At 50.6% G+C, this 21,626-nt stretch overlaps 1 protein-coding gene across 6 annotated transcripts in view; it reads right to left on the bottom strand.

Annotated features, from left to right (window-relative positions):
- Window positions 1-788: 788 nt before the first annotated feature.
- LOC144500475 (methylated-DNA--protein-cysteine methyltransferase-like) overlaps window positions 789-21,626 on the bottom strand; it is a 422,956-nt gene continuing 402,118 nt past the window's right edge. For all 6 annotated transcript variants that reach the window (XM_078223457.1, XM_078223453.1, XM_078223455.1 and 3 more), the window contains one exon: window positions 789-1,866. In XM_078223457.1, coding sequence (XP_078079583.1) covers window positions 1,696-1,866 — 171 coding nt within the window. In that variant the 3' untranslated portion in view covers window positions 789-1,695. The remainder of the gene's footprint in view (window positions 1,867-21,626) is intronic.

Below are 21,626 nucleotides of genomic sequence, written 5' to 3'. Positions count from 1 at the left end.
AAACGACAAATTGAATATCCAATAAATGTATAGCCTCACGTTACGTGAAAAAAGTGAGAAGTCATGTCCTTAAAAAGACAGGAAGCATTTTCCATCCCAAGTATGTGTTCTCACATGGGGTATTGTAGCATAGGTATCTTGTTCTGATATGATTTAACGGCTATCACATTTGATCTGTGTAACAGGCTGAAATCCTATTGTATCAATTGTGTGGCAGTCCCAATGTAGTATGTAATTTATCTGTCCCCTTATACCTTCACTGCAACTTTTAAAGTTCTTAAGGAAGAGGTACTTGTTTGCGAAAATTTGCGGCAGTTTCCATCGATTATTCTGTGATTTGCCACAATTTGTGGTTATGCAGTGCAACAGTTTTTTTTCCCAAATTACGTTATCCAGTAGTGTGCATTTTTAATTTTTTTCTTCTTTTTTTTATGTATTCAGAATAAACTAATTATCACATCCTTGCATGTGCTCATGTTGACTAACACTAAGAACAAATGGGAGCATGAAAGGGCAGGAAAATGTATCTTCCCCCGGGCAGGATAACTGTCGCTACTCAAACAACGTCTCTACCAGTGAGAGCTCCCTCTCCGCAATCTAATCATCGAACCAATAAAATAATTTCCATGGGAAAAGAACCTATAGGACAACTGTAAACTAAAACACACAATTTCTTTGCCCAATTCCATGAATGAAAGAGCGTAGGCAACAAAACATTACTAACCAAGATAGGGCTTTGGTCTGGGATTCAGCCTGACCCCATAACATCAGTGAAAATATTCCATTAATGTAATTGAAGTAATTTTTATTCTCGATCATTAAACATGTACAAGCTTTGCCTTTCTTCAGCTTCAAGGAGCTTGTTTCTTTACCAAAGCTCAAGAATCAGATTACATGTGGTTTGCAAGAAATACACAACGAGAGAAACTTTTACAAATTTAACAGTCTCTATAATTCCTGCAAAAGGATTTCACTACCAAAAAACACACACACACAATGCATACGGTGCACCTTTTCCACAAGTCTTGAAACATGCATTTCAAATCAAAAAAAAAGGTTAAGCTGTGACAAACTTTTTTAAAAAATTGGCATTGAGCAAAGAATCAGTTTCCTATTCAATGCTTTTGTGACCATTTTGCGAAAAGTGTTTATGAAAAATATTATTTCAGCGACTCAAACATCAAAGAGGACAGGACACTCATTTGGGTTGAGGTACAGTTTTCCATGCTGGACAAATACAATGCTGTGCAGGAATAAATAGGTGTGAGTTGAAGCCTCAGGATTTCATTTTGCTCCCAGTAACACGCAAGCTCCAGACTGTCAGCTGTCCCCTCTGTGAGCCAGATGCTTCCTTAGAGGGGCAGTTGCACCTAACATTTGCCATGCCCCTCCCACTCTCTTATCCTTGCTTTAATGGGCATTAAAAATAGAACAAAAAAAAAGCCTGTAGACGGGAACAACATACATACACAACATGCACAGATCTCTGTACTCATTCTTCTGTAAAATGTAAAAACAAGAAAGGCTCCCGTCCCTCAGGATGGATCCAGGCTTTTTAATATAGTGGTGGTGCCACCACGCATCTGACTCTCAAGTTTCTTTTATCTTTTAAGTCACTCAAATATTTACAAATTCCCTAAATAATAGTGGATGTGTTAAGAGCTTGCTTTATTCTGAATATTGTTGGCGTACATTCTAGCTGTGTGGCAGGATTGGACAAGGTCCCCGAGATGTTTTTCGGCTCTCTTTCAGAAGCTTCTCATGTGTCAGTAGCCATTGTTTGAGGTGATTTCCTCTTCCTCCCATATAATTACCAATCTGTCCATTGCTGCAGATCACTCGGTGACAGGGCACAATAATTGGCACCTGAGATTAATGTAAAAAAAAATCATTATACATCTGTTAAATTTTACTTATTAAAAACACCACCTCAGAGCTATAAAAACCACTTCACAGAATTTTTTTGCACAGCTGAAATAAGAATAAAGTCCATATTGGGAATAAGGAATGTTTCACTGTGAATTATAAAGCTGTAGTTTAATCAGATGACATCATAAACCGTGAGCGTATACTAAGAGCAGTTTACGAGAGTCACAAATTAGTGTTGAATTTCTTGCCTTATACAGGTTTCATGCTTTGTTCAGCATGTTGGTTTTATTATTGTATTTTTACACATCTGACTATGCAGAGTGACTCCTTAAAGAGTGATGTTGCTCACCATGGTAAGAATATTAATGGATCTACTGTTGATTGCCAATATTTGTCATAATCTGCAAGTGCTACATTTAGCCATTCATCAGATAACTAGCAACGGTTATAACCTGTAACTGTTAAAAATATCTGAAAATTATACATTTCATAAATTAGTGACTATATTTACCACTTATCTGACATTTTAATTTTGCAGCAAATTGCATAAAACTTTAACAGTCTATTTGGAGAGTCTGATCATCAATTTCTGATGAAAAGTTTGTAAAATATACCCATATTCATGTAAAGGAAATTTGGAATCAAGTTTTATCTGAATAGCATAATTTAGAAAGAAAGTAACACAATCTTTTCAGATTCAACATATCCCCAATAATGCTTCTAACTAAACTTGCAAATAACCTGACATGTGTTGTAATAACTGTATAGGTGGCATAGTGGTTAGCACTGCTCCTTCACAGCGCCAGGGGTCCAGGTTCGATTCCCGGCTTGGGTCACTGTCTGTGGGGAGTTTCCACGTTTTCCCGTGTCTGCATGGGTTTCCTCGGGTGCTCCGGTTTCCTCACACATTCTGAAATACGTGCTGGTTAGGTGCATTGATCTGAACAGGCACCGGACTGTGGCGACTCGAGGAATTTTACAGTAACTTCATTGCAGTGTTAATGTAAGTCTTACTTGTGATGAACAAATAAATAAACTTTAAAAACTAACAACCAGCAGCAAAATGAAACATTAATTTCAAGCATCTATATTATGTGCAATTTTGGATACAACCTTGGTCAACCATTCTACATCTGTTTGTCATTTGCAGGCAAGTAGACGTGACTCTGGATGTAGAGAGCACCTGGATTCTAAAAATATTTTAAATTCATTGACAAATAGGCAGTTTAACAGTGCTTCAATATGACTGGGTAACATCTATTTCTATGCCTTATGTTAAAAACATTTACACTCATCTGATCTATAGAATATTGCTTGTTAACTTAAATGCTTACTGACTATATGCATTGATAAGAAATACAAGAAAAACCTTGTTTCGGGAAAAACTGCTTGAATGATTAAGCAATGATGTTAAACAATATTGCAAAGCACCAATCAAGCAGGGCACCACATTACTTTAAGGTATGGAGGGCAAATGCATAAATATTATCTAAATTATCATCTTTAAAATCATAATGAATTTGCAATTAGACAGTTGCTGCAAATAAATATTTTAGCAAACAGAAGAGGCATGGATAAATATAAAACAGCAAATGGACAGCACAATTTTACTCTTCCAATGTGGTTCATTTCACACCTAACACAGACTAGGAGTTTCAATACTCTCAAAGCTTCTCGCGCCTCAATTACCCTCCTCCATCCACCAACCACCCCCCCCCCCCCCCGCCTCCATCATCAGCAGCTCCTTGGTCCCCCCTCCCCGCCTCCATCATCAGCAGCTCCTTGGTCTACTGCCACCTTATGTGCTACATAGAGCTGCAGCATACATCTCCTATGTTCTACAAATTGAATTTCTAGACTGAAGGCGTGAGACTGAGTGAGACAGTTGTGATATTGCTACCTGCAGTGCAGGTGTGATATTAGTATTTGAAATACGGCCACACGTGAACATTTCAGCTTTGTCAAAAGGATATTGATGGTAAAGTTGGCTTTTGCAATGTAAACACATTTCATTGAGTATTTGCATTGGAAGCACATTACTGTGTTCTGATTAGTTTTAGGCAATCAATTCATTGGTCCTGGATCAGTTTTAAGAGCTGGCTGCTAGAAAAACCCTCTCCCATTGTCCCTACCCTTTCATCTGCTTGTACCAGTCATTTACCTTGATCACACCACACAGAGTAGCTGAAATACATGTTAAGCAGAATGACATGTTAAGCAAAATGACATGTTCATCCACCTAATGTCAATGCAGGATATTTTAAATTCAGATGCTTTTCATGAATGAAGTAAAACTTGTTGCATTGGCATGTGAACCAACCACAGCAGTAGCTGTAAAGGTAGTAGCTATGCTTTACATATGCTGGATTCAGAAATGATGCATTTATGCACATTTTGTACTGATTTCAAGCTTGTCCTAAGATTTGAGGTTGGTCCCATTCAGCCAATCAGCCTTCTACATTACACCAGTAACAGCACTTCAAAAATAATTCACTGGCAGTCAAGTGCTTTGGGAAGTCTTTTCTTCATGAAAGGTGCTGTATGAAATGCTAGCCTCTCTGACAAAGTTTGGACATTTTGGCAAATTTCAGATGTTAATTTTCCAGATGGATATTGAAATCATCATAAACACAGCTCGACATCAAACAACAAATGATATCCAGTTAAAGTTTGATAATTATTATGAAGTTTTGTATGATTCATCTTTTGGAGTTAGCGAGTAAATGTGAAATGAATTAAGTAGGATTCATGACAGCTGATTTATTTGGATTTTGGAAGGAATGGGTTTGGTGGGATGAATGTTTTTCTTCTCCTTCTATGCTTTCTTAAGGCTTTAACCACGTGTTCAGAATGCGAAGGCTCAGACGGGAGAGAGATTAGATTTGCAAAATGCAGCTGAGTATATATATATCTGGAAATTCCTTGTCATGAAACTGGATGCAGTAAAATTCAGAGGGTAGAGGAATATTCTAATCTCCCAAATTTGCTCACTATGATCATTGAATGGCATAACATTATTTTTATAATGAAGGAACCATAAATTTGTGGTGACAGTTTGAACATTTGTATTCTTTCGTTTTGCCCATAAAGAGTGGTGGAGTGCATTTAACGTATCATTGGGAACCAGTGCTTACAGTATTGTCTCAATTTCAAAACACTGTGATTTACATTTCCAGTGTAAGAATAAAACACAATGGTTTGGTCGATTCTATTGATTTCATGCACAGAAATGCATTACTTTGAGTTGTGGAACAGAAATGCATCTAAGTAATATCCTCAAACCCCTGAAAATGTGCCTTGAAAATTCATTGCATCCTCCACGTGATATTTTCAAACTTACACAAAGCAAGGACAGAAAAATGACTTACATTTTTATAAATGTGTTTCGTGAAGTTGGAAATGCAACAAATTATTGATATTTCCACATCATTCCTACAACAGAAACACTGTCCAAGCAGCCAATCACATTAAATAATTCACACAGGCAGCCAAACAGAAAATGAAAAGCACGAAAATAAAATTACTTGTTAAAGTTATACAGAGAACTCAGATTGGGACATACATATGGGGTGAAGGCAAAAGTCAAAATATTCTGAAAAACGGCTTTAAAAATATTGTAAAATAATTTTCATAATTAATCACAACACACATTTAGCAAATGGACTGTACAAATATAAAGTCAGTTTTTCAAGGCCAGATTTGTTGTTCATCAGCAGCTATTACTCAGATCCCCATTACAAACCCAGGTGCACCTCTTTGATTTAGTTTTTTCTGCTTTCGGCACGTTTGCTGATTTTACTCCATCTTAAAGTTTATTAGTGTCACAAGTAGGCTTACATTAACACTGCACTGAAGTTACTGTGAAAATCCCTTAGTCACAAGACTCTGGTGGCTGTTCAGGTAAACTGAGGGAGAACTTAGCACGGCCAATGCACCTAATCAGCACCTCTTTTAGATCGTGGGAGGAAACCGGAGCACCGGAAGGAAACCCATGTAGACATGGGGAGAACATGCAAACTCGGCACAGGCAGTGGTCCAAATTGGCAATCAAACCATGGCCCCTGGCGCTGAGAGGCAGCAGTACTAACCACTGTGCCACCATCTTGTACATTGACAGGCACTAGAAGAAAGCACCAAATATTGGTAAAGTCCTGTACAATGACCACCTAAATTGAAAATTATCGCCCACTAACTCTGACTTGTCTTAAGATTATCTGTAGGTGGAAGCGGAAAATGACAGGTGATCAAATGAAATTGATGAAAAAGTAGTGGATAGTGAGGTGAACATAAATCAGTGAACGTTGTCACCGTTGCTCCAATTAATGAGATTACTGCTTGTGGCCATGCCACTTGTACAAAGTTAGTTTCTTTCTGTAAATATTCCCCTCGAGTACATTTTAATGGATTTGCACTACAATCAGTCATAACTGTTTTTGTAAAAGAAGATTTGCAATTGCACCTTACTTATGTTAATTTTTGTTTTAAGTGCAAAACATTAACAAATCTGTTGTATTTTAACTTAAAAAGGCAACAAAACATTTAGGGGCTAAATCTGATAGTCACTGAAAATGGGAAGAAGGATCACAATTAAACTGCACCCATTAATTGTAATGCTGCATTGCTTAGAGCAGTGGTTCCCAAACTTTTTTCACTGGGCCGCACTTTCGGAATAAAAATTTGCTCGCGCCACACCGAATTTTTCATTGATAAGAAATACATTCAAAAACAAAAGAAAAACTCGTAGCAGTGCTCGATTCATAACATAGAACACAACTACTTTATAATATGATCATGGGACATCCAGAAAGTATAAAACAATCACTTTGGAAAAATACCTAATCCATTATTAAATGTTTCTTTGATTGTCCTTGAATCTTCCCGCCACACTTGCCATCCTCTCTTGCCGCATCAGTGTGGCGCGCCGCACCCTTTGGGAACCACTGGCTTAGAGTTAGTCTGCAATTGCATTGTGACGAGATCAGGTTCTGTCAGTCATGCAGGACCCAAATCTGATCTGTGAAACATTCAGTAATAGCACAGCTTGGGAGAGAGCAGGCTCCAAGGTTTTCAGATGCTACACTGGAGGCTTGGGTGGAGGAGCTGCAAAGGAGGAGAGATGCCCTGTATCTGAAGGGACACACGATCAGAAGGCAGTAGGAGCAGATAGCTGCAGAAGTGAATGCCAGAAGTCAAACTTAAAGGTTCTAGATTCTGTCGCTACAATGGCAGCACACAAATGGTCAAGGTCAGTAAGTGAATCTTCAAATGCCATATCCCACCAACTGCATTACTCGACTCAGACAATTTACTACCTCTCTATCAATCATATCCCATACCTGATATTCACATGTTCCACTGAACTCTCACACAATCACTATGGGAAGGTTCACATCCACAACTCACAGCTTGCACACGCTGTCTGCTATTCAGGCACAACAGCCAATTCGCCCAAAGAGATCGTATGGAACTCATTGATACACTCCCTCTCTCTCTTGGAGGGCAAGGTGGGGCACAATCAGTGGGGCATACCTGTTGGAGGAGCATGTGCAGGTCATTACTGGGATGCCCAATGGTGAGCATCAGCTGAGCTGAAAATACTGATGATGTCCTCATGCCTAATCTGCCTTCTCACATCTCACCTCATCCTCATGCTGCACTGTCATCTGATTTACAAGCTGTGGATGGTGTGAGTGTGACCCTCTAACTTTCCTCCTCCTCTGCACCATGATCTCACCCTTGTACCCTTCTCCTTTCAGATACCCAGGAATTGCATACTGGTCAGACAGTGGAGAAACAGTAAGACAATAATGAAGACATACCATTACTAATCTCAGACTGGCAGCCACGAGCTCAGATACTAGCATTGTATGCTATTTAGACAATAGCACTGAGTCAGGATCTGCACCTGGTGAATTTCTGGGCACTAGTGGGCTTCAGCAGAGGTAAGGATAGTGCAGGTGCCAGAGGAGGAGGTGCTTGGTGCATTGGGAAACCTGCCAGAAATCGAGGCAAATAGCAAGAAACTTGGAGGATTCCAGCACCAACTTGGCACAGGGCTCTGTGCAGAGCTTGAAGTTGATCAATTCCAGCATGGAAATGACAGCCAACTTCATTTGTAGACTTGTGGACTCAACCATGATGCAGCATCTGATAACCAATATCTCAACTCCCATTGCAGCACAAGCAGCAGCCATCTTGTATGGAATACAGTGTACATAGGACCGGTCAGGGTATCGCATTGGTTCAACAATCTGTTCTCCAGCAGAACACTTGGATTGCTGATGCATATCCCTGGGGAGTGGCAAAAGAGTTGAAAGAGTGTGAACTTGCTGTCCTCTCGCAAGACGACAGCATTTACCCACCCACACCTGTTACTCTGCCAGCGCTCTTGCTGTTGGCCACCAGCCAACCAGACTAGACTGCTGTGGCCCACTCATAGATGGCGCAGTCTGTAGCTCGGCTTTACTGCCCAAGAACTGCTGAAGATCAACCTCCAAGGCTATCTGTAATCTCCTCCAAGGAAAATCAGAAGCCATTTATCAGCCTTACTGTAGCCACTGGGGTAACATTACCAACATTATAACAGACAAAACCACATGGAAAACAGCCAACTAATGGAATGCAGGAGGGTGATCAATTAACTTCTGTACACCATTCGGAGCAACTTCATTTATAAATTTGGTTTGGGATGTCTATTTTGTAGTAGCTTTTAATTTTGCTTTGTAGACAAACAGACACTATGGTGATCAATGAAAGCGTGAGGTTAAGATGTGGGATTGTTGGTGAATGAACACTTGGGTTGTGGTTACTTTGAGCATAATTAGATGCGATCTTCACAGACAGTCAACTAAGCAGCTGGCGAAGTTGACTTCTCTCTTCCACTTCCTGCATAATCATTTTCTCCTCTTCCTCCTCACATTCCTGCTCCTCAGCTTCTTGATGTGGAGATGCCGGCGTTGGACTGGGGTGAACACGGTAAGAAGTCTCACAACACCAGGTTAAAGTCCAACAGGTTTATTTGGTAGCAAATACCATAAGCCTTCGGAGCACTGCTCCTTCGTCAGATGGAGTGGAAATCTGCTCTCAAACAGTGCAAACAGACAAAATCAAGTTGCAGAATACTGATTAGAATGCGAATCCTACAACCAGCCAGGTCTTAAAGGTGCAGACAATGTGGGTGGAGGGAACATTAAACACAGGTTAAAGAGATGTGTATTGTCTCCAGACAGAACAGCTAGTGAGATTCTACAAGTCCAGGGGGCAAGCTGTGGGGGTTACTGATAATGTGACATAAATCCAACATCCCGGTTTAGGCCGTCCTCATGTGTGCGGAACTTGGTTATCAGTTTCTGCTCAGCGACTCTGCGCTGAGAGTAGCTTCTTGCCATACAACTGGAGGCTCCTCACAATAACAAGATTGTGCAGCGTGCAATGGACCACCGCAAATGTCAACACCGACTTAGAGGCCACTGAAGCCCCCATTGGTCAGGGACATGGCTGGACACTGCCCATCTGGCAGTGCCAACCCAGCACTGCCCAATTGGGCACTGTCAGGAGGCAGTGCCAAAGGGGCTGGGGAATGAGGAAGTGTGGAGTCTGACGGCACATGGCATTAGGAGGGTCATGAAGTGGGGCATGGAGGGGGGGAAGGGCACGGAATGGGGGGGAAAGGGCACGGGAGGGGGTGGGGGAGGGCACGGGAGGGGGGGGAAGGGCACGGAGGGGGGGGAGGGCACGGAGGGGGGGGGGAGGGCACGGAGGGGGGGGAGGGCACGGAGGGGGGGAGGGCACGGAGGAGGGGGGAAGGGCACGGGGGGGGGGGAAGGGCACGGAGGGGGGAGGGCACGGAGGGGGGGAAGGGCACGGGGGGGGAAAGGGCACGGGGGGGAAGGGCACGGGGGGGGGAAGGGCACGGAGGGGGGGAAGGGCACGGAGGGGGGGGAAGGGGAAGGGCACGGAGGGGGGGAAGGGCACGGAGGGGGGGGAAGGACACGGGGTGGGGGAAGGACACGGGAGGGGAAGGGCACGGAGGGGGGGGAGAAGGGCACGGAGGGGGGGGGAGAAGGGCACGGAGGGGGGGGAGAAGGGCACAGAGGGGGGGGAGAAGGGCACAGAGGGGGGGTAGAAGGGCACAGAGGGGGGGAGAAGGGCACAGAGGGGGGGAGAAGGGCACAGGGGGGGGAGGAGGGCACAGGGGGGGGGGGGAGGGACGGAGGGGGGGGAAGGGGCACGGAGGGGGGGGGAAGGGCACGGAGGGGGGGGGGGGGAAGGGCCGGAGGGGGGGGGAAGGGCACGGAGGGGGGGGGGGAAGGGCACGGAGGGGGGGGAGAAGGGCACGGAGGGGGGGAGAGAAGGGCACGGAGGGGGGAGAGAAGGGCACGGAGGGGGGGAGAGAAGGGCACGGAGGGGGGGAGAGAAGGGCACGGAGGGGGGGAGAGAAGGGCACGGAGGGGGGGGAGAAGGGCACGGAGGGGGGGAGAAGGGCACGGAGGGGGGGAGAAGGGCACGGAGGGGGGGAGAAGGGCACGGAGGGGGGGAGAAGGGCACGGAGGGGGGAGAAGGGCACGGAGGGGGGGAGAAGGGCACGGAGGGGGGGAGAAGGGCACGGAGGGGGGAGAAGGGCACGGAGGGGGGCAGAAGGGCACGGAGGGGGGCAGAAGGGCACGGAGGGGGGCAGAAGGGCACGGAGGGGGCAGAAGGGCACGGAGGGGGGCAGAAGGGCACGGAGGGGGGCAGAAGGGCACGGAGGGGGGCAGAAGGGCACGGAGGGGGGCAGAAGGGCAGGGAGGGGGGCAGAAGGGCAGGGAGGGGGGGAGAAGGGCAGGGAGGGGGGAGAAGGGCAGGGAGGGGGGAGAAGGGCAGGGAGGGGGGGAGAAGGGGCAGGGAGGGGGGGGAGAAGGGCAGGGAGGGGGGGAGAAGGGCAGGGAGGGGGGGAGAAGGGCAGGGAGGGGGGAGAAGGGCAGGAGGGGGGGAGAAGGGCAGGGAGGGGGGGAGAAGGGCACGGGAGGGGGGAGAAGGGGCACGGAGGGGGGGAGAAGGGCACGGAGGGGGGGGAAGGGCACGGAGGGGGGGAGAAGGGCACGGAGGGGGGAGAAGGGCACGGAGGGGGGGGAGAAGGGCACGGAGGGGGGGAGAAGGGCACGGAGGGGGGAGAAGGGCACGGAGGGGGGAGAAGGGCACGGAGGGGGGGAGAAGGGCACGGAGGGGGGAGAAGGGCACGGAGGGGGGGAGAAGGGCACGGAGGGGGGGAGAAGGGCACGGAGGGGGGGAGAAGGGCACGGGAGGGGGGGAGAAGGGCAGGGAGGGGGGGAGAAGGGCAGGGAGGGGGGGAGAAGGGCAGGGAGGGGGGGAGAAGGGCACGGAGGGGGGGAGAAGGGCACGGAGGGGGGGAGAAGGGCACGGAGGGGGGGAGAAGGCACGGAGGGGGGGAGAAAGGGCACGGAGGGGGGGAGAAGGGCACGGAGGGGGAGAAGGGCACGGAGGGGGGAGAAGGGCACGGGGGGGGGGAGAAGGGCACGGGGGGGGAGAAGGGCACGGAGGGGGGGAGAAGGGCACGGAGGGGGGGAGAAGGGCACGGAGGGGGGGAGAAGGGCACGGAGGGGGGGAGAAGGGCACGGAGGGGGGAGAAGGGCACGGAGGGGGGGAGAAGGGCACGGAGGGGGGGAGAAGGGCACGGAGGGGGGAGAAGGGCACGGAGGGGGGGAGAAGGGCACGGAGGGGGGGAGAAGGGCACGGAGGGGGGGAGAAGGGCACGGAGGGGGGGAGAAGGGCGCGGAGGGGGGAGAAGGGCGCGGAGGGGGGGAGAAGGGCGCGGAGGGGGGGAGAAGGGCGCGGAGGGGGGGGAGAAGGGCGCGGAGGGGGGGAGAAGGGCGCGGAGGGGGGGGAGAAGGGCACGGAGGGGGGGAGAAGGGCACGGAGGGGGGAGAAGGGCACGGAGGGGGGGAGAAGGGCACGGAGGGGGGGAGAAGGGCACGGAGGGGGGGAGAAGGGCACGGAGGGGGGGAGAAGGGCACGGAGGGGGGGAGAAGGGCACGGAGGGGGGGAGAAGGGCACGGAGGGGGGAGAAGGGCACGGAGGGGGGGAGAAGGGCACGGAGGGGGGGAGAAGGGCACGGAGGGGGGGAGAAGGGCACGGAGGGGGGGAGAAGGGCACGGAGGGGGGAGAAGGGCACGGAGGGGGGGAGAAGGGCACGGAGGGGGGGAGAAGGGCACGGAGGGGGGGAGAAGGGCACGGAGGGGGGGAGAAGGGCACGGAGGGGGGGAGAAGGGCACGGAGGGGGGGAGAAGGGCACGGAGGGGGGGAGAAGGGCACGGAGGGGGGGAGAAGGGCACGGAGGGGGGAGAAGGGCACGGAGGGGGGGAGAAGGGCACGGAGGGGGGGGAGAAGGGCACGGAGGGGGGGAGAAGGGCACGGAGGGGGGAGAAGGGCACGGAGGGGGGGAGAAGGGCACAGAGGGGGGGAGAAGGGCACGGAGGGGGGGAGAAGGGCACGGAGGGGGGGAGAGGGGCACGGAGGGGGGGAGAAGGGCACGGAGGGGGGGAGAAGGGCACGGGGGGGGGAGAAGGGCACGGAGGGGGGAGAAGGGCACGGAGGGGGGAGGAAGGGCACGGAGGGGGGGAGAAGGGCACGGAGGGGGGGAGAAGGGCACGGAGGGGGGGAGAAGGGCACGGAGGGGGGGAGAAGGGCACGGAAGGGGGGAGAAGGGCACGGGAGGGGGGAGAAGGGCACGGAGGGGGGGAGAAGGGCACGGAGGGGGGGAGAAGGGCACGGAGGGGGGGAGAAGGGCACGGAGGGGGGAGAAGGGCACGGAGGGGGGGAGAAGGGCACGGAGGGGGGGAGAAGGGCACGGAGGGGGGAGAAGGGCACGGAGGGGGGGAGAAGGGCACGGAGGGGGGGAGAAGGGCACGGAGGGGGGGAGAAGGGCACGGAGGGGGGGAGAAGGGCACGGAGGGGGGGAGAAGGGCACGGAGGGGGGGAGAAGGGCACGGAGGGGGGGAGAAGGGCACGGAGGGGGGGAGAAGGGCACGGAGGGGGGGAGAAGGGCACGGAGGGGGGGAGAAGGGCACGGAGGGGGGGAGAAGGGCACGGAGGGGGGGAGAAGGGCACGGAGGGGGGGAGAAGGGCACGGAGGGGGGGAGAAGGGCACGGAGGGGGGGAGAAGGGCACGGAGGGGGGGAGAAGAGCACGGAGGGGGGGAGAAGGGCACGGAGGGGGGGAGAAGGGCACGGAGGGGGGGAGAAGAGCACGGAGGGGGGGAGAAGAGCACGGGAGCACGGAGGGGGGGAGAAGAGCACGGAGGGGGGGAGAAGGGCACGGAGGGGGGGAGAAGGGCACGGAGGGGGAGGAAGGGCACGGAGGGGGGGAGAAGGGCACGGAGGGGGGAGAAGGGCACGGGAGGGGGAGAAGGGCACGGAGGGGGGAGAAGGGCACGGAGGGGGGGAGGAAGGGCACGGAGGGGGGGAGAAGGGCACGGAGGGGGGGAGAAGGGCACGGAGGGGGGGAGAAGAGCACGGAGGGGGGGAGAAGGGCACGGAGGGGGGAGAAGGGCACGGAGGGGGGAGAAGGGCACGGAGGGGGGGAGAAGGGCACGGAGGGGGGAGAAGGGCACGGAGGGGGGGAGAAGGGCACGGAGGGGGGGAGAAGGGCACGGAGGGGGGGAGAAGGGCACGGAGGGGGGGAGAAGGGCACGGAGGGGGGGAGAAGGGCACGGAGGGGGGGAGAAGGGCACGGAGGGGGGGAGAAGGGCACGGAGGGGGGGAGAAGGGCACGGAGGGGGGGAGAAGGGCACGGAGGGGGGGAGAAGGGCACGGAGGGGGGGAGAAGGGCACGGAGGGGGGGAGAAGGGCACGGAGGGGGGGAGAAGGGCACGGAGGGGGGGAGAAGGGCACGGAGGGGGGGAGAAGGGCACGGAGGGGGGGAGAAGGGCACGGAGGGGGGAGAAGGGCACGGAGGGGGGGAGAAGGGCACGGAGGGGGGGAGAAGGGCACGGAGGGGGGGAGAAGGGCACGGAGGGGGGGAGAAGGGCACGGAGGGGGGAGAAGGGCACGGAGGGGGGAGAAGGGCACGGAGGGGGGAGAAGGGCACGGAGGGGGGAGAAGGGCACGGAGGGGGGGAGAAGGGCACGGAGGGGGGTAGAAGGGCACGGAGGGGGGGAGAAGGGCACGGAGGGGGGGAGAAGGGCACGGAGGGGGGGAGAAGGGCACGGAGGGGGGAGAAGGGCACGGAGGGGGGAGAAGGGCACGGAGGGGGGGAGAAGGGCACGGAGGGGGGGAGAAGGGCACGGAGGGGGGGAGAAGGGCACGGAGGGGGGGAGAAGGGCACGGAGGGGGGGAGAAGGGCACGGAGGGGGGGAGAAGGGCACGGAGGGGGGGAGAAGGGCACGGAGGGGGGGAGAAGGGCACGGAGGGGGGGAGAAGGGCACGGAGGGGGGGAGAAGGGCACGGAGGGGGGGAGAAGGGCACGGAGGGGGGGAGAAGGGCACGGAGGGGGGGAGAAGGGCACGGAGGGGGGGAGAAGGGCACGGAGGGGGGGAGAAGGGCACGGAGGGGGGGAGAAGGGCACGGAGGGGGGAGAAGGGCACGGAGGGGGGGAGAAGGGCACGGAGGGGGGGAGAAGGGCACGGAGGGGGGGAGAAGGGCACGGAGGGGGGGAGAAGGGCACGGAGGGGGGGAGAAGGGCACGGAGGGGGGGAGAAGGGCACGGAGGGGGGGAGAAGGGCACGGAGGGGGGGAGAAGGGCACGGAGGGGGGGAGAAGGGCACGGAGGGGGGGAGAAGGGCACGGAGGGGGGGAGAAGGGCACGGAGGGGGGGAGAAGGGCACGGAGGGGGGGAGAAGGGCACGGAGGGGGGGAGAAGGGCACGGAGGGGGGGAGAAGGGCACGGAGGGGGGGAGAAGGGCACGGAGGGGGGGAGAAGGGCACGGAGGGGGGGAGAAGGGCACGGAGGGGGGGAGAAGGGCACGGAGGGGGGGAGAAGGGCACGGAGGGGGGGAGAAGGGCACGGAGGGGGGGAGAAGGGCACGGAGGGGGGGAGAAGGGCACGGAGGGGGGGAGAAGGGCACGGAGGGGGGGAGAAGGGCACGGACGGGGGGAGAAGGGCACGGACGGGGGGAGAAGGGCACGGACGGGGGGAGAAGGGCACGGGGGGGGGAGAAGGGCACGGAGGGGGGGGAGAAGGGCACGGAGGGGGGGGAGAAGGGCACGGAGGGGGGGGAGAAGGGCACGGGGGGGGGAGAAGGGCACGGAGGGGGGGAGAAGGGCACGGGGGGAGAAGGGCACTGGGGGAAGGGCATGGTGGGGAGGGGCACGGGGGGGAAGGGCACGGGGGGGAAGGGCACGGAAGGGGGAGAAGTGCACGGAAGGGGGGGGGAGAAGGGCACGGAGGGGGGGGAGAAGGGCACGGAGGGGGGGGAGAAGGGCACGGAGGGGGGGAGAAGGGCACGGAGGGGGGGAGAAGGGCACGGAGGGGGGGAGAAGGGCACGGAGGGGGGGAGAAGGGCACGGAGGGGGGGAGAAGGGCACGGAGGGGGGGAGAAGGGCACGGACGGGGGGAGAAGGGCACGGGGGGGGAGAAGGGCACGGAGGGGGGGGAGAAGGGCACGGAGGGGGGGAGAAGGGCATGGAGGGGGGGGAGAATGGCACGGAGGGGGGGGGAGAAGGGCACGGGGGGGGAGAAGGGCACGGGGGGGGGGGAGAAGGGCACGGGGGGAGAAGGGCACTGGGGGAAGGGCATGGTGGGGAGGGGCACGGGGGGGAAGGGCACGGAAGGGGGAGAAGTGCACGGAAGGGGGGGGGAGAAGGGCACGGAGGGGGGGGAGAAGGGCACGGAGGGGGGGGAGAAGGGCACGGAGGGGGGGAGAAGGGCACGGAGGGGGGGGGAGAAGGGCACGGGGGGGGGGGGAAGGGCATGGGGGGAGGGGCACGGGGGGAAGGGCACGGGTGGGGAAGGGCACGGAAGGGGGGAAGGGCACGGAAGGGGGGAAGGGCACGGAGGGGGGGGAAGGGCACGGAGGGGGGGAAGGGCACGGAGTGGGGGAAGGCATGGAAGGGGACCCATTGGGAGGGCCCGAATGATAGTGAACTTTGTTGGGGAAGTTTTGGGGAAAGGTCCCTTCATGAGAGGAGGGTGGCAGTGTCCCCGATGTCCGTGGGACGGGTGCTGGGGCAGGGAATGGGAGGTCCTCAATTTCACTATGAGCTTGGGCACCCTTTAAGAATGGTGACTGATCTCTGTGAAGCTGGGCTTACCCCACCTCAGAACCAGTGCAAAACTCACCACTCCCCTGAAGAATGACTAAGTGTCGGTAAATTGCAGTCTGATCACACCCGTTTTCTCGCTTGGAAAGACACTCGCCAGAATTGTCCAGCTGTTCACGCTGGCGAGATTCTTTGGTCCCACTACAGTGAACGGTGATTTGACTGAGCGCCTCATTTTCTGTCCTCACTTGCAGCAGCAGTGGGCGTGAATGGCCAGGAAATTCTGGCCAATTAATAATTTTTTGGGAAAATTCAGCCCTCTGTCTCAACCACCTTTTGAGGAAGAGAATTCCAAAGTCTTACAACCTTCTGAGGGAAAAATTCTGACCTAAATGGGCAACCCCTTAGTTTTAAACAGCAGCTCCTAGTTCTAGATTCTCCCACAAGAGGAAGCATCCTTCCCACATTCACTCTGTCAAATACCCTCAGGATCTTATATGTTTCAATCAAGTCACCTATTACTGTTCTAAACTCCAGTGAATACAAGCCGAGCCTGTCCAACCTTTTCTCATTAAACAACCCACCCATTCCAAGTATTCATCTGGAAAACCTTCTCTGAACTGCTTCCAATGCATTTACATCTTCCTTAAATAAGGAGAACAATATTGTCCACAGTATACCAGATGTGGTCTCACCAATGCTCTGTATAACTGAAGCATAACCTCCTTACTCTTGTATTCAATTTGCCTTGGAATAAATGATAACATTCTATTAGCTTTGCTTATTACTTGCTGCAACTACATACTAAACTTTTGTGATTCGTGCGCTCGGACACACAGATCCCTCTGCATCTCAGAGCTCTGCAATCTCTCACATTTAGATAATATGTTTTTTGTTTGTCCTGCCAAAATGAACAATCTCACATTATACTCAAATTGTCAGACCTTTGCCACTCATTCAACCCTTTCGTAGACTCCTTATGTCCTCTTTTGCACTTACTTTCCTATCTTTGTATCATCAGCAAATTTAGCGACCATAACATTGATCTTTTCATCCAAGTCATTTATACAAATTGTAAGGTTTGAGGCCCCAGCATTGATTCCTGTGGCACACCACTCATCACATCGTGTCAACCAGAAAATTACACATTTATGCAAACTCTTGGTTTCCCATTAGCTAGCCAATCCTCTATCTATGCCGATATGTTACCCATTACACCATGAGCTTTGACCTTCCGCAATAACCTTATCAAATGCCTTCTGGAAATCTAAGTACAGCACATCCACCGGTTCTTGCTTCTTTGGTTAAGTATGATTTCCCTCTCACAAAACCATGTTGTTTCTGCCTGATTACCTTGCAATTATCTAAGTGGCCTGCTTTAACATCGTTAATAATAGCTTCTAGCATTTTTCCTATGACAAATGTTAAGCTAACTGGCCTGTAGTTTCCAGCTATGAGGTTAATAGAAGGAATTAGCTGGGGTGTTGAGAACCAAGATGGCACCACTAGTGTCAAATAAGCATTGCACACATACTGACATTATGATCTTCCTGCTCTGTGCATTCATGTGTATTAGCCCCCTCGCTAATATGGTGTGCTGTGAAACCTGGTCTATAAGTTTGAAGATGGCATTTTGCACATCTAACACTCATAACAGGTGCAAATGGTCCCAATTCTGTGGCATTACTTTTTCTGCATGCCTTCTCTTGATGCGGTATAGGTGCAAAGAAACTTATTTGGAAATCAGGCTCCTCATTCTTTGCCCGTGCATTGATTACATGCCCTGGTTATATGCATCTTTCATTTCTTTGTGTCGTTACTGAAATAAAGAATACCAGTGTCGGAGAATGGAACAATTTCTCACTCGAATCACCCATCCCAATAAAATGCACCCTTGGGGTAGTTCCAGCATGAATAGATGCACAATAAAACTTTGCTGGCTTTGTTGCAAATATACTTCAATCCCTAACATGATAGAATACTCCCTTCTGCATCAGTCTGACCTTTCCATTTCAGGCATGAGCCATTCTTATGACCTATTTTAGTGATACAGCCATTTTAGTGATAACTACCTTAAATTATGGGGAGATTTATGCTGTGGACTTGCATCATTCGCAATCAGATTGGGAATGCCTCAATAATATTTCAGTCAAGGGACACTGGATCCTTGCAGCCAGCAGATAAACTTTTGACTAGTACAAACCCAAGCCCCGGAGGTGAAAGCACAGTGTTAAGAATTCCCACACATTCACTATATTCTCATTTTTAAGTGCATTCAATTAGTTTCTTGTGGGTGTAAGCTGACCCTTGCTTCACTGGGAGGTTATGATAATGTCAGATAACACTGTGATAACACTGGAATTGCCATGCATATGAAGGTTCTAAATTGGTTAGAAGAGAAAACAGGTGCCATGCGTGATAGGTGTTGTCTTTCACTTTCTTTATCCATCCTATCCTTTTGCTTAATGTAGTCTTTTTCCTAAAGACAGTGAAGCTGCTATGATATAATTTCAAATGTGCCACCATTTCTGGTATCTCGTCAAAACTATCATTTTTAATGCACATGTCACAAGAGTGAGAGTTGTTAGGCTATTCAACCTGGGGAGAATTGGGAAAAAAGGAAAGTCTTGGACATCTAATCCTGCCCTTATTGGATTTTTAAACTGAGGATAACTATTTCCTCATTATAGCTTTGCTGAGAGGGGTCCAAAAATTGAACTTCCTGCCTTCTTGGAGTAAAGTCCAGGGCCACACATGGAGCCATTATCGAAACTCTAACTGGAGCTGCTGTAATTAAATTGAGTGCTCAGAACTTAAACAATAAATAGTAAAATGTTAGCAGAAATGATTGTACCATCAACAATAATGGCATTAAGCCAATACAGTAAAGTAGTCCTCCGTAAATGATGCACACTTCATTCTTTAGGACAATAGAACAGAACAAAGAAAATAACAGCACAGGAACAGGCCCTTCAGCCCTCCAAGCCTGCACCGACCATGTTGCCTGACTGAACTAAAACCCCCTAACCTTCCGGGGACTGTATCCCTCTATTCCCATCCTATTCATGTATTTGTCAAGACGCCCCTTAAACGTCACTATCGTATCTGCTTCCACTACCTCTCCCGGCAGCGAGTTCCAGGCACCCACCACCCTCTGTGTAAAAAACTGCCTCGTACATCTTCTTTAAACCTTGCCCTTCACTTCTCAATAAATACATCACAGTTCCTTCAGTTTTCAAACAAGTATAGCAAGGGTTAAAAGTGTACATTAAGATGGATGCAATTTTCTACATTCAGCTTGTCCACTGTTTCAGTAACTAGAATAAAAGGAAAATAATCAACACATCTAATTGCAAATATGAATGGAGTGCTATTTTATCTAATTGTTTATCATAATATTTGGTTATCAGTATGCCTTTTATGAGGAGATCCTTGCTGTATTATATGACCTCAATGAATTGTAGAAGTTCATTAAATATAATCATTGAAATCATAAAAGGTTACATTAAGCACTTGACTTTAAAAAGAATGTAAAAGGTCTGGTGCGGGATACACCAGATGAATGCTTTGACTAGACAAACAGATATCATTTGCTCTCATCACTGTCACTGGTGGGAAAAATGTTTTCCATTCAAAGCGATGACAGATTGTATGAGGAACTGTAACCCTTGAACTTTCCTTCCTTTTCCATGGAATTGTTTTTAACCATAGAAATGTGCAGAAATGGTACTTGCAAATGAGTTTTTATACAGTCAAAAGATGATTGTCCGAGTCGAATTATTTTGTCATATTTCACCATAATTTTTACCTTCATTCAATTTATACTTTTGACGGCATCATAATAAATTCTCTAATATTACTGAGATTTAAGTCTAAAATATATTTAAATCAGCAATTATGATTTGCACGGCCCCATAATGCTATATTACGTAGAATGACTGTCCCAATCAGAAAGGAGACGACAAAATAAATTACATTTTAGCAATTAAATAGTAACTTGCCAATTTCAATCATTTACTTTACCTTGGGACTTAGATGCTTTCTGTTAGTACACTGATTAATGCATCTGTATGACATTGCTTTGTGCACTATTCAACACAATCATTTCAAATGGGCTAACAATCATGTTAAAATGAAACTTGGTTGGTACGTTTGAAAACAGCAATCATTGATTGTTTCTAGATGTGAAATATGGTTTCAGCTTGATTGATAACGTCTCTTTAGAACAGATTCATTGAATATTAAAATATTTATTGCAGCACTCGCACTAGGATTTTTAGCAATTTTTAAAACTGGTGCAAATAGCTCGCTAGCACAGCAGGGTGGTTGGGTGCTAGGACTGTGCCACCGAGATTGATACATAGTGAACTCACGCTCCCTGCACATCTGTAAGACAGTTGCATGAGGTAATGACAAAATCATTTTCCCCTATATTGACAACATACAGAAACAACAATAACTGCTTTCAACTACATTCAAGACATTGATTACAGAAACAGTCACAGAAACTTTTAAACAGGCTATATGCTTGCCTTCTGTATCTTGCAGACTGTCAGATCAAGAGAGCATGAAAAATAATTTTAAAAAGTCAGAAAGTTTTTGCATTAAAATAATTATTGTGCTAAGTAGAATCATAGAATCCCTACAGTACAGAAGGAGGCCATTCGGCCCATCTAGTCTGTACCGACCACAATCCCACCCAGGCCCTATTCCCATAACCTCACACATTTACCCTGCTAATCCCCCCGACACCAGGGTCAATTTTAGCAGGTCCAATCAACCTAACCCGCACATCTTTGGACTGTGGGAGGAAACTAGAGCACCCGGAGGAAACCCACGCAGACACAGGGAGAATGTGCAAACTCCATAAAGATAGTGACCCGAGGCTGGAATTGAACCCGGGTCCTTGGCGCTGTGAGGCAGCAGTGCTAACCACTGTGCCACCATGCCGTAATTTACTTAATGTGCAGAATTAAAATGTGCATATTACACAAACTGTGTTTTTTTTAAACATAGTACTTATCTTGTTTTTTAAAAAATTTGAATCAGTAACTTATCTTTTTAAATTTCCCCGCCCATTCCTTTTCCCTCCACTGCCCTTATCCTTTCCCCTAGGTGTTGACTTTCTTTGGTGGGTGGAATTCCACATCCTCTTGGGAGGAAATGAGGAAATTGAAACGAAGGAAGGACATTTATATAACACCTTTCATGTGCTCAGATTGTTCTACCATGCATCACTGACAATGAATAGGAGTGCTGAAGCCAATGGCATTGTCTTTACTGGTGCACTGGCTGAAATCTGTTAATGATGTGGAGATGCCGGCGTTGGACTGGGGTAAAAACAGTAAGAAGTTTAACAACACCAGGTTAAAGTCCAACAGGTTTATTTGGTAGCAAAAGCCACACAAGCTTTCAGAGCTCTTAGCCCCTTCTTCAGGTGAAGAAGGGGCTAAGAGCTCCGAAAGCTTGTGTGGCTTTTGCTACCAAATAAACCTGTTGGACTTTAACCTGGTGTTGTTAAACTTCTTACTGTGAAATCTGTTAACTCAGGACAGAGTGGGG

Source organism: Mustelus asterias, chromosome 11 (genome assembly GCF_964213995.1).
Source record: "Mustelus asterias chromosome 11, sMusAst1.hap1.1, whole genome shotgun sequence".
NCBI classification, from domain to species: Eukaryota; Metazoa; Chordata; class Chondrichthyes; order Carcharhiniformes; family Triakidae; genus Mustelus; species Mustelus asterias.
This window is presented reverse-complemented; position numbering and strand designations above follow the sequence as displayed.